Consider the following 12,611-nt stretch of genomic DNA (forward strand, 5'->3'; position numbering starts at 1 on the left):
TTTTTTCATTCAGAAATTTAATTAAATCAAAGAAAATTCCCGAAAATCTCACCATCATCAACAACAACAACAACAACAACAACAGAATTTGAAATGATCCGAAATGACAATTTTCAACAACAACAAAAAACAATATTCTTTCAATGGAAATAAGTGACAAATTTGTTTTCATGCTAAACAACAACAACAACAACACATGGAATTTGTATGGACCAAATTTTCTGAACTGGCGAGAGAGTGAGAGAGAGAGAGAGAGAATTTTCGCTATATCATATCAATCAAATTCTTTAATAATGATAATGAATATTTCTATTTTAACCGAAAAGAATATTATCATTTTTTTTTCTATTTTAACATTAGATCATATTTCGTATTTTGTCATCATTATTATTATTGTTTTGTTTTGTTTTAATTGTTTTCATCATTTATTTTGATTGTCAAATTCATTCATTCATTATCAATTTATTATTTATTTATTTCCATTTCCACTCCATTCATCCATTCATATATTATGAATAAATTAATAATAAGAATATATTTTATATTCAGGTTTCCAAACAAGCATTCAGGCTGTCACATTTATCCCAACCAAATATGGAAATGGAAAACAAACAAAAAAAAGGAAAATTTCTCATCAAGATTTCTTTTTCTTCGTCTATTATTCTACTGCTTTAATCATGTTGATTGGGTAGACAAAAAATATCTGCACATCTACATTCTTGTTTTGTTTTTTTAATAAACTTGATAGACGAAAGTTAGAAACAAAACAAAACAAAAAAAAAATCTGAAATAAACATTGTGTGAAATGAAAAACGAGAATCCATATACCCAATAATGAATGAAACATGATCCATCAATCTTGATTCTGTTTTTCATTTCATTTGATTTGGCTTATTTTTCATATGGATTGTATAAGTTTTCCGTTTTGTTGTTGTTGTTGAATTCTCCAATTCGGTTCTCAAATATCATTTATTCAATTTTTTTTCTTTCTCTTCTCATTTTATTCGGTCACTGGGTCAACAGGCTTTGTTGTTGTTGTTGTTATTATTATTGCTTTTCATTCTCATTTCTAATGTGAGCAAACAAAAATTTAAATTTGAATTGAATTTCGGAATTCATAACTTCATTCATGTTCGTGACTATTTTCCGGTTCTTTTTTTTTGCAAATTTCCATCAAATTTTGTCATTATTTTGATATTACTATTAGGCCAACAACAACAACAAACCGATACAATCGATTTTCATCACATGCATTTTTTGTCAATATCAAATGGGAAGAAAAAAAATTCATTGAAATGGGAAAAAAACTCTGTTTTTTTCAATTTTGTTTTGTTTGTTTGTTTGGAAATATACATTTGTCGAAGAGAAAATAAACTATAGGCACAAAAAAAAAAAGTTCAAGAAAATCACAAAATCCATGATAAATAATGGGGATGCTTGCTATTTCTTTTTTTTTTCTACGTATAATAGTCAGTCAAATTACCGAAATCGTTAAGTTTTTTCTTTCTTTCTCTCTCTATCTATGTTTTCACATTTTTCACTTCTTTACAGTTTCGGTATTTTATTTATTTATTCACATTCTTTCCTTAAAAAAACTGACTTATATAAACTGCTTCTGTTTTGTTTTACTAACCTGGCTTTTTTCCCCTCCAAACAAAAAAAAATTGATGATGATGATGATGATTGGAGGCTAAATGTAAGCTTAACGGTAAATAACTGTTAAATTGTTTTCATTTATTTTTGTTGTTGTCGTCATCATCATTGTGAAAATTCTTTATTATTAATTTTCGTAACTGTATCATTAATTTATTTTTTGCTTCATAGGTACCAAAACAAAACGAAAAAAATTCTTAAGAAAGTGAGTGAGAGAACGAGAAACAAACAAAACGAAAATTCTTTCGTTGTTTCTCTATATCGTCTTCGATTTATTTTCCAACAAAGAATCTTTGAACGATGTTAATGATGATGATGATCAACGGAACGGGAATTTTTTTTCTATTTCTCATGTTTGATCAAGAATTCAAATTATGCAACTGATAGTCAACTGATGAAATTATTATTCATTGATTATTTATTTATTACTAAGCGTTTTTTTTCTTTCTAAATCAAAAATTCCCAAAAAAACCAAAAATGAATTACAATGTAAATGACAAATTGAAATTTGTCTTTTTTTTCAAATAAAATTTAATGTATAAATGTGCATTTGGCAACAAATAAAACATTATCGAATATCGAATATCAATAAATTATTAATTGTAAATAAAGAGGGAGTGTGTGATGCAAACTACAACTCTTTATTTTCAATTTTTTTTTGGCGATCATCAAATAGCACTTGACAGCAGCCAAAATTTCAATTTGTCACTATTTCATCATCATCCCTTTCATCCATATCATATTTTTCTAGTTTTCAAATGAACAAAATACGATGATAATATGAGAATATAATTTTGTTTTTTTTTTTTGGTGGATTATTTTTCAAATTCAAAATCAAATATATTCTCTCTCTCTCTCTCTCTCTCTCTCTCTCTCTCTCTCTCTCTCTCTCTCTCTCTCTCTCTCTCTCTCTCTCTCTCTATTCATTCAAATTCAGAATTCAGCATAGAATTTCTAGAATTTTCCAAATTCAAATGCAATTATTTTCATCATTATCATTGTTTTTTTTTTGAGTTCATTTTATTCTGATTTTAGCATGGTTTGCCCAACTGATTGTTATTTTTGTGGGCAGTATTTCTAAAATTTTGAAAATGTTTGTTTTGTTCATTTAGTAAAACAAAAAATAGATCATGATTATATCAATATATTCACACAATTGAATTGAATTGCAAATAAATGAACGAAATGAAAATGAACAAATGAAATTTCCGATGTAAAAGTTTGTCCATCACTGTAGTGTTGACAGAAAAACCGAAAAGATCCTGTTTTTTTTCTTGGAATCATCAACAAACGAAAAAAATGTCAAACCAAACCAGCAACAACAAAAAAAACAATGAAAATCTATAGAAATCACATTAAAAATCTCAATGATGATTTTGATGATGATGATGAAATCGATATCCAAAGAATAGCAAAAAAAAATTTCAAACTTTTTTTGGTTGTTGTTGAAAATCTATTTTGACTTTAACGATACGCGGATGTCATTTGTTTTTTGTTTTTTTTTGAATCTATTCTAAACCGAAAACTTTTTTTTTTTGTTTCTGGAACATTATTCGGATTTGGATGAAGAAAAAAAGGATCGATTATTGATCGATCTCTTTTCTTTTTTTTTTTCTCTCTCTCTACACTCATCTTCTTATCTATATTGTAGTTATTTCAAACAAACTGAATTGACAAAACAAAACAAAACAGAAAATGATGATGATGATGATAACAACAATAAATAAATATTATTGATTTGTTATTGATAAGAATTTTAGTGCGAAACAAACAAAAAAAGTGAACATAACACTATTAGATAACCATTTTGTTACATTGATCTCTTTTTTGTGTATCGCGATTCATGTCACCACTGCCACCCTTATAATAATATCGTTAAAGTTGATTTTTTTTTTTTTGTTTTGAACAAGGGAAATGTAAATTTCCAAAGAGCGAGAGAAATCTATGAGACAAATTATTCAAAACGTTCTATATGGAAAATGATGATGATGATGATGATGATAAAAGTTGAAATTGGAACAAAAATGGAAACGTGTATTGAATTTGAAAAATCCATGTCAATCAATTTCCAAGGTAATCTATGTATGAATTTCTTGAGAATGTTCATCATATGTTCTATCTATTTGGTAAATGCTGATCCAGACACAAAATCATATCATCAGTATATTTTATTTTTCATCGGGACATTATAATCTACATCCAGACGCACACATACACCTTTCTTTTTTTTTTTAGTTATTCATGGTTTCTGATAACAAGGTGTTGTCAATAGGGGGAGAAGATAGTAAAGAAAAATTCTTTCTTTCAAAAGAAAAGATTCCATAATGAATATAATTTTTTTCTGTATTTTCAGAGATAAGAAAATAATATAGCCCAGTTTTCATTTATTCACATTCTCATTCAGTCGTTTGAATCTTTATATTTTTTTTTCAACACATCTATTCATAATGAATGATGATATTAGGAGATTTCTTTCTTTTTATTTTTGTTCTTTCAACACAATAGCTTTATAAGAATTTTTTTTTTGAATATTTCAAGCTTAATTTAACCTGAATTCTTCTTCTTTTTTTTTTTATAGGGAAAGAATATTCATAAATATTCTCTATCAAAGAGTAAGAGTAATGTAAATAAGAAAGTGAAGAAAGTGAAGAAAAAATTCATTTAAATTAGACAATTTATATGGATTCCATATCTATCTTATCTATCTACTTTTTGTTTTGACTTTTCATCTTTTTTCTGTTGTTGTTGTTTGATGATGGATGTGTGTGTGTGTTTGGAAAGATTACTTATACTTTTTCCCCATAATATTATGATGTAAATGAAGCTTTGAAAAATAATATCTTTTGAAAGTAAGTAATCCTGATTCCAGAATCAACAACAACAACAACAACAAATTATAGTTTATAAACATTGAAGGAATTTGTCTTGAATTTATGAATGAATGAATTCAAAAATTGTGATGATTTTTTCTGATCCCTGAGAATCTTAGAATGCTGATGATAATGATTATCATTGGTAAATTATATATTTGAATCTTGTTTCAAAAAAAAAAAAAAAAATTGTCACTGAATTTACCATATAATTGAATATTTATGTTGTGATGATAATGACAATAACAGAACAGTTGAATTGTAAACTGTAAAACTAAACAATTCAAGCGGAATTAACAACGAAAAAACAAAAAAAAAAAAAAAAACCTTTCAAAACAAAAAACATTTATTTTCAATGTTGTTGTTGTTGTTGTTGTCAACAATTTTGAATTCTTAAATCACAATTCAAAATAATAAACCAAAATAAATATAATGATCAATCTGAATTTTGTTTTTTGTTTTCGTTTTTCTGTTTTGTAGATCGGATAATCAATTGTTTGAATTGAATTTGAAAATAATTGTTGTCATCATCCAATCCAGGTTTTTGTGATTGTGACATGTTCGATGAACGAAAACGAAAAAAAAAACAAAGCAAAAATTCTTTTCATCTAGAAGACTACGAAAGAAAGAGAAAACAAAGTGGAAAAGTGCACGAAAAAAAGCAACAACAATAAAAAAATAAGACTAGATAATTGAATAACATTTCAGAGACGAAACAAAACAACAACAAACGAAACGAATCGAAATGAAATGAACAAAAAATAAGAATCATAATAGAATTGTGAATTTTTTTTCTTCTTCTTAATTCTATAAGGAAGATGTTATGTGCCAAAACGACTATGAAAAAAAAAACGATGAACAACAACAACAAAAGCAAACATACAATCGAATTGCCTTTAATTGAATAATGCAATCAGACAATATTATCTTCTTCTTTTTTTTGTTGAAAATGTTGTTTTCGATGATGATGACGATCATGGATGATTATCATCAACACTACCATCATCATCATCATCCTGATCATCATCATGATCATCGACAATGATGGCTTGTTTGACTGTTAACAATATTTGACTGACAGACAAACAAACATTATTAAAACCGATAATAACAAGAAAAAAAAGGACCAAATTCAATTCATGTTACAGGAATTTTTTTTTGTTTGAACAACCAGAAAATGAAAATCCAATGATAAACTGTGTGTGTGGGTGCCAATATTCAATAATCATTCGGATTTATTGATACACGATGATGATCGAAAGTTAAATCAAGTCAAACAAAAACTACAGAATCCAGAATCATGTTGTTTGGTTTATTTGGAAAATACAGTATATTTTCCGGATAAAAATACAAGATTAATATATATTAATGATGATGATGATGAACAAGTAAAGATTTCCCATTTCATCAACCATAATCATCATCATCATCGAAAAAGAGAGAGAAAGAAAAAATATGAAATGGGAGAAAAAAATATCTTCAGTTTTTGATTGAATCAATATTTTAGTTTCATATATTAAATATTGATGATGAACATTCTTTGATCAAAAAAAACGAAAGAAGAAAAAAAAACATTGAAAAACCATTTACACCTTATATTTCATTTTTATCATCTTACATCTATCTATCTATCTATCTATATAAATGTGTTGCTGGAAGAGAGAGAATAAGCAATATCTGTCAACAAAAAAGAAGGAAAGTAGAAGTAACAATATGATTTGATGATGACAGAATATATTGATCATTTTAACATCATCAATATCAATCAATATATCTTGATCAAAGATTCAATCAAAAGACAAGAAAAAAGACAAACCAAATCATAAACTTTATCAATTTTTTTAATTACTAAAAAAAATCAAATCAAATCAAATATCATATCAATTTCAAGTTTATAGTTTGTTAGCCAGTTTTGGTTTGGTTTGAAAATAAAGAAAACCATCATCATCATCATCAACATCATTTTTCCTCTGTTCAATGGACAAACAATAAAATCAGATAACCGTAAAATGAATAATGGAAGAAAGAAGATGAAAAAAAATATATGTGGGACACATAATTATATAGCTAGCTAGCTAGCTTATTTTATTTTGTGGCCAAAATATACTACCACTACGAATAATAATAGGAAAACAAAAAATAGTAAAAGAAAATTCTGTTTGAAGGCCGAATAACTTGTAAAAAGGAAGTAGTAGTTAAAGTTCTTTACTTCTTTTTTCGTCTACTAGTTCATTCTGTAAATTTTTTATTTCTGGATTCTGGACTTTGGTATTTTAGTTCATTTCAATTTTTTCAATTCTGTGTGTGTGTGTGTGTGCTTGTATTCAAGTGATCATTCATGTCTGGTACTTGATCAAAGTCAGTCAGTCAGTCAGTTAGTCATATGTGTGTGTGTCAATGGCGCCAAACACTAATAATGATTATCATTTGAATATTTTTTTTTATTTTCAAAAATAATATTAAAGTAAACAAGATAAATGAAAATTTTTGATATTGCGCACAACCATCAAATAATAATAACTGTTGTATCAAAATTACAATAATAATGATGGATGTAATGCAAATTATCAAGTTTTTTATATTTATAATTATAATGACTATTATTAATTGTGATTGTCAACAATTATTATTATTATCAAAAACTAATAATAACGATAATAATAATACCAGCATTGATCAACAACAACAAAATTTTACATCATTTACATTACAGAATCGTCATCATCATCCACATCAACATCAACATCAAAATCATCATCAACATCAACATCAACATCATCATCAACATCAACAGCATCATATTCATATGAATAATCATTCTAATCAGCATAATCATCATAATCGTTATGAAAATTTTCTTAAATCATTAAATAATCTTAAAAATCTAACAAAATTTCATCAAGTGATTTTTAATAATACTGATTATGATAATAATAATAATGTGAAATATGATGAAAAAACATCAAAACAACCAAAACAACAGAATTCAACTTTAAAAATGATGATGACAAAAAAATTATGTATGTATATTGATTGTTAACATATCCAGCAATAATAACTTTTTTGATTTGTTGTTTTTTCCCTTCATTCATTCATTACTCATTATTTTAGACAAACAAATCAATCAAAATTTTACTGATAATAATGATGTTTATGATGATAATGACAATAAAGTTATTGATAATAATGATGAAGAAATTGATCATCATTATTATCAACATCAACATCAACATCATTATCAAATGGACAGAATAAAAGTGCCAAAATATAGCCATTATAAACATGATAATAATAATAATGTTGTTGTTAGTCAACAAAAACATCATCATTTACAATCATTACCTATTTTACATCATCATCATCAGCATCAACATTCGAATAATAATCAACATCAGCATCATCAGCATCATCACCATCGTCGACAACAGCAACAACAACAGCAGCAGCAATCATCATCCTCATTATCATTGAATAATAATTATAGAAATTTTTTCACATCTGGAACCTTATTTCAACAACAACAACAACAACCATTATTAATAATGAACAAAAATCAACAGAAACGACAACAACAACGAAAACATCAACAACAACAACAACAAACAATATCGAATGATAATAATAATCGATTATATGGATCGCCATCATCATCATCATTATCATCATTATCAACATCATCATTGTTTACATCGGAAATTGGATCAAAATCAATGATGAAAATTCATCAAAACAATAATGATTATAATGATGATGATTTTGATGATGATGTAGCCACAAATTCATTCAATAATAATAATAATAATAATAATAATAATAATAATCATGCCTTAGTTTATCATATTAGTTTAGGTACAATAATGGCCTTAATGCTATGTAGTACATTAGTATTAACTGCTGTTATAACTGTTGCATATAAAAGAATACATCGTTTATATTTAAATCGTAATAATAATTATAATACATTACAAGATGAATCATTATCATCATCAATATCGATAACAACAATTGCATCGACAGCTGCATTTAAATCATAAAATCAAAAAAAAAGATTTTCAAATGATTTTAACTGATGAAAATTCATTTTCGAAAAAAAACATAAACAAACAAAAGAGTAAAATTCTGTTGATTTTATCTTGAAAAATAAAACGATATTTTAAAATCCAATAATTTCTGATTTCAAATTTTGAAAATGCTCATTTTCAAAAGAATCTGCCATCTATCGGGATTTTAAGAGAAATAAAGTTATAAAAAAAAATATCCATTTGATTTTTTGGATACATTGAACGCTTGCGCATAAAATAATACAGATGCTCAATGCTCAAATTTTTTTCGAATTTTTCTGTTTTCGAATATCAATTGTTTTACCTGAGTTATTTGTTTACAATATTGGCTATTTGTATGGTGCTGTTTGCTCGTTTGCTTGCTAACATAATCCTAATCGAATAAATTTGGTAAGATTATGATGATTATTGATGATATAATTTGAAATAAATCTAATCAATTTATCAATCTTTAGTTTATTATTTGAAAAACTAATTAACACTACTATGGCTTCAACAATGGCTAACGAAAATTATTTTGATCAAATAAATTGTGCACTTGTATCCGTTTGGAATAATGGTACATTTCTATTCTCTTGTCGTAATATTGATAAAGCTGAAACTATTCGGGTATTTCGTGATCGTGCTCAAGATTGGCTTCGAGTAATCATTCAACAGGTATATATTGGTGACAATTTGATCGAAAATATTGATCAAAGATTGGATGAAATAACTGAGATTGAAGAGTTAATTGAAGATAATGCTATAACGGTTACATTTTTGGCTAATTTTGCAACTATTCCTTGTTTAACAATGAATCCAATGAGTGAAGCAAGTTTCAATTCAACACAAGTTTCAATGTTTGCTATTGATCGAACTCATGGTGATGGTAATCCACAATTTTTTGGTACAGCCAATATAAATCGACCTCGTGTATCGCATTGTGTTCCATTAGAGATGGTTATCAATATGCCAGGAAATTTTGACAATCCTACTATTGAATACATTAATTTCATATTGATGTCAAATATCGATTGTGGTTTGCTGCAATTCTATCTTCAAGACGTTAACAGAGATTTGACAATTGGATTTATCAAAAATGAATTTGAAAAACAATATAATTTAGAAATTGAGGAAGTAGTTATTGCCGGCTATCAAATGCAAGATGATTTTACTTTTTTTAATTTTCCAATTTTCAACAATGAAATACATTATGTATTTTTTAAGGCTTCATTTTTTACTTTAAGTCTATTGGACAAGATTAAACAAAATCATTTGCCAACAGATTACGTCCAACAAAGTCAATTGATTTATCGATTTAATCGTTCAATGGAAAATCCATCGGCATCATCAATGAACACATCTGTTCCACGATGAACAAATTTGCTACGAAGATTTGCAAAATTGGCAACATTCGAAAAATTGGCATTTTCAAAATTTCTAATTTCTAAATTTCTAATTTTCAATGATTTTTTTTCAAAATAAATTTATTCAATCAAAAATGTCATTTTCAAAATAAAACTGAATAATTAAAATAATAATTTGAATTGGATTTAGTTTAATTTAAATTTAAATTTAAATGTTGTTGTTGTTGTTCATCGTCATCAAGTGTGATTAATAATCGATGATGATAATACCAATGATATTTCATTGAATCAGAATCCTGAAAATATCGTAAACAAAATGGACATGGTATTGATCGATTTGTATTTTGTTGTGATTTATCTTGATCTGAATCATCAATTATTGTTTCGATTTGTTCAGAAATGTTTGGCATTGATGATGGTTGCAAAATTTTTATAGCATTTTTCCAAAATGTTGTAAATAATTGATCCATTGTTTTCTGTAATAAAGTTATATCCGAATGACATGATTGAAAAATATGTAATAAATTATCAACTATTGAATCTTTAATTGTTTGTTCATCATCAATCAATTCATGCTGTTTTTCCACCATATTGGATGATTGTTTGACTTTTGTCAATGATTCTTGTGAATTGACATTTTTTGATTGTTTAAGTTTACGATTTGATTGATTAGCTTTTGAGCTACGTGTTTTTTTAACAATCTTAGTAGAATCAGCCAATTTTTTGAATGTTTGCGGCCGTTTGAATATAGTATTTGATGATCCAATTATTTGTGTATGATTTTTTGGATCATATGGAATTGTAGATGATCGATTAAATAAAGATTTTGTCATTTTTGATTTACCAATCGACAATTGTTCATTGTTCGAAGCAGATTTTTTTGCAACATATGAAATTGATTTTTTTCGTTTTGATTGTTCGAATGAAGGAATTGTTTGTATGATTAAATTCTGCATAGAATTTGTCGGAATAAAAGGAATACGAATTTTTCGTTTCATAAATAAATTTGATAATTTAAATTCCGGTGTTAATAATTCGGAATAATTTTTTGATTCATTTGGATTAATAACAATCGATTGTTTGTTACCATTATTTGATTTTGTTATTGAAACGGATAAAAATTTACAATTAGAAGAATTTTTATCCGATTCTAAATCAAATAAACATTCAAGATCAAATGATTCAAGAAAAAATTTACGATTCGAACGTGAAAATGATGTACGCCAAGATGATAAATCATTTGGACGATTCCATAATGATCGTGGATATTTTAATAAACGTTCAGTTATATCAACCATTTCGGGTAATGATTGTGGTTTATATTGACAAATATTATTATTATCATCACAATCAAGATAGATTAATTTTTCATGATTTTTTTGTACAATAATTGGTACTGATGATGATGCCATAAAAACACAATGTTGATAATTGATTGGAAAACTTCTTTTATTGAATGTTTTACCAACAAAACAATAGAAAAATAATTCCATTGGAAAACCATTACAAACAGCTAAACGAATCAAATGTTTTGATGATGATGATGATGATGATGATGAATCATTTGTATTGATTAATGATGTTATTAATTCATCACATTTTTTACAATGAAAAATAAATTGATCAAGAAAATTGAGCCATTTCTTGTTGTTGCTGTTGTTATTGTTGGTATTGGATTCTTCTCGTTTATGACAACTAGACATTTTGTTGTAATCCTTGTGACAAATTCCAAATGGAGTAAAAATTTGTTAATGGAAAATGTTTGCTTAGGATATTTAACTTACCAAAAAAAAAAAAAAAAATTTTTTTGATTTTAAAATTCAACAGGTGTTTGCGAAATCCAATCGAAATGATCAATCGATTTTTATTTCTTCTACTTTCACTGACTTTTTATATCAATCGAATGAATCACAATATGATTGAAAGGAAACAACCAAAAAAAATTCAATGTTGACAACTGTTGCATTGAATGGAAAATTTTTTTTTCTGATTACAATCAATGGATTCATATAACAACATGGATGATGCGATCTCAAAATATTGAGAACATGAATATCAATAAAAATCTAAAAGATGATCAACTAGTAGTGGTATGATAAAAATACAAGAATCTGTGTGGTCTTTTTTATTTTGTCGATGGATTGATTTGAATTGATGATGATGATTGGTCATGCGTTGTTGAATTTTGAATAGATATCGTCATCTTTTTAAAAAAATAAATGGGGAAAAATTGAGGGAAAAGAAAGGAATCGTTGATGAATCATTCAGATCAAATTGATTTTAGCAAGAATGCAATGAAATTTTTTTGCTATTAAAAATTTTCAATTTTCTTTTAGACAAAAATATGATGCTTACCCCAAAATGAATAATCAAATTAAAATGATCAAAATAATAATGATGATGATGGATATGGACAATTTATTTTGACCAAAAAAAACAAAAATTCAGGTATCATTGAATAATAAGCAGATGTTCATTATCAAAAATAGACATGCTTTGCTATTTTTTTTTGGACATTTGTTGATATTCAATGGGATTGTATACACAGTATGATAGGATCGGCGACGGGTATTTAGCCATATGAATGATGATGATTATGGGTTTATTTTGTTTTTTTTCAAAAATGAATCCATTAAATGAAATGAATTTCATTCTCATATGGAGATGTCCTTGGTTATTTT

The 12,611-nt window shown here is 26.4% G+C and overlaps 3 protein-coding genes across 3 annotated transcripts; 2 read left to right on the top strand and 1 right to left on the bottom strand.

The window, feature by feature from the left end:
* The first annotated feature begins 6,790 nt into the window (after nt 1-6,790).
* Nucleotides 6,791-8,691, top strand: LOC142646157 (uncharacterized). Its single transcript, XM_075824370.1, has 2 exons — nt 6,791-7,543; nt 7,635-8,691. The coding sequence occupies exons 1-2, from the start codon at nt 7,069-7,071 to the stop codon at nt 8,555-8,557; spliced, it is 1,398 nt and encodes a 465-aa protein (XP_075680485.1). The 5' UTR covers nt 6,791-7,068; the 3' UTR covers nt 8,558-8,691.
* A 144-nt stretch (nt 8,692-8,835) lies between these two features.
* LOC113790238 (uncharacterized) lies at nt 8,836-10,045 on the top strand. The gene is made up of 2 exons (XM_075824371.1): nt 8,836-8,974; nt 9,040-10,045. The coding sequence occupies exon 2, from the start codon at nt 9,071-9,073 to the stop codon at nt 9,938-9,940; it is 870 nt and encodes a 289-aa protein (XP_075680486.1). The 5' UTR covers nt 8,836-8,974; nt 9,040-9,070; the 3' UTR covers nt 9,941-10,045.
* Nucleotides 10,046-10,247: 202 nt separating this feature from the next.
* On the bottom strand, nt 10,248-11,719 carry LOC113790239 (uncharacterized; the record flags this gene model as incomplete). Its single annotated transcript, XM_027339875.2, has 2 exons — nt 10,898-11,719; nt 10,248-10,813 (listed from the first exon to the last, which is right to left on the bottom strand). Coding segments are annotated over exons 1-2 (1,302 nt in total), but the record flags the coding sequence as incomplete, so codon positions are not given.
* Between the last annotated feature and the right edge of the window lie 892 nt (nt 11,720-12,611).

This window comes from Dermatophagoides pteronyssinus, unplaced genomic scaffold (genome assembly GCF_027571235.1).
Source record: "Dermatophagoides pteronyssinus isolate colony J.1.1.1.1 unplaced genomic scaffold, Derpt_VIB-CSIC_2022.12 sq0078, whole genome shotgun sequence".
NCBI classification, from domain to species: Eukaryota; Metazoa; Arthropoda; class Arachnida; order Sarcoptiformes; family Pyroglyphidae; genus Dermatophagoides; species Dermatophagoides pteronyssinus.

Coding starts and splice junctions, on each gene's coding strand:
- LOC142646157 (XM_075824370.1), top strand. CDS start 7,069: ATGATGGATGTAATGCAAATTATCAAGTTTTTTATATTTATAATTATA. Junction 7,544..7,634: donor GATGATGACAAAAAAATTAT/GTATGTATATTG, acceptor TCATTATTTTAG/ACAAACAAATCAATCAAAAT.
- LOC113790238 (XM_075824371.1), top strand. CDS start 9,071: ATGGCTTCAACAATGGCTAACGAAAATTATTTTGATCAAATAAATTGT.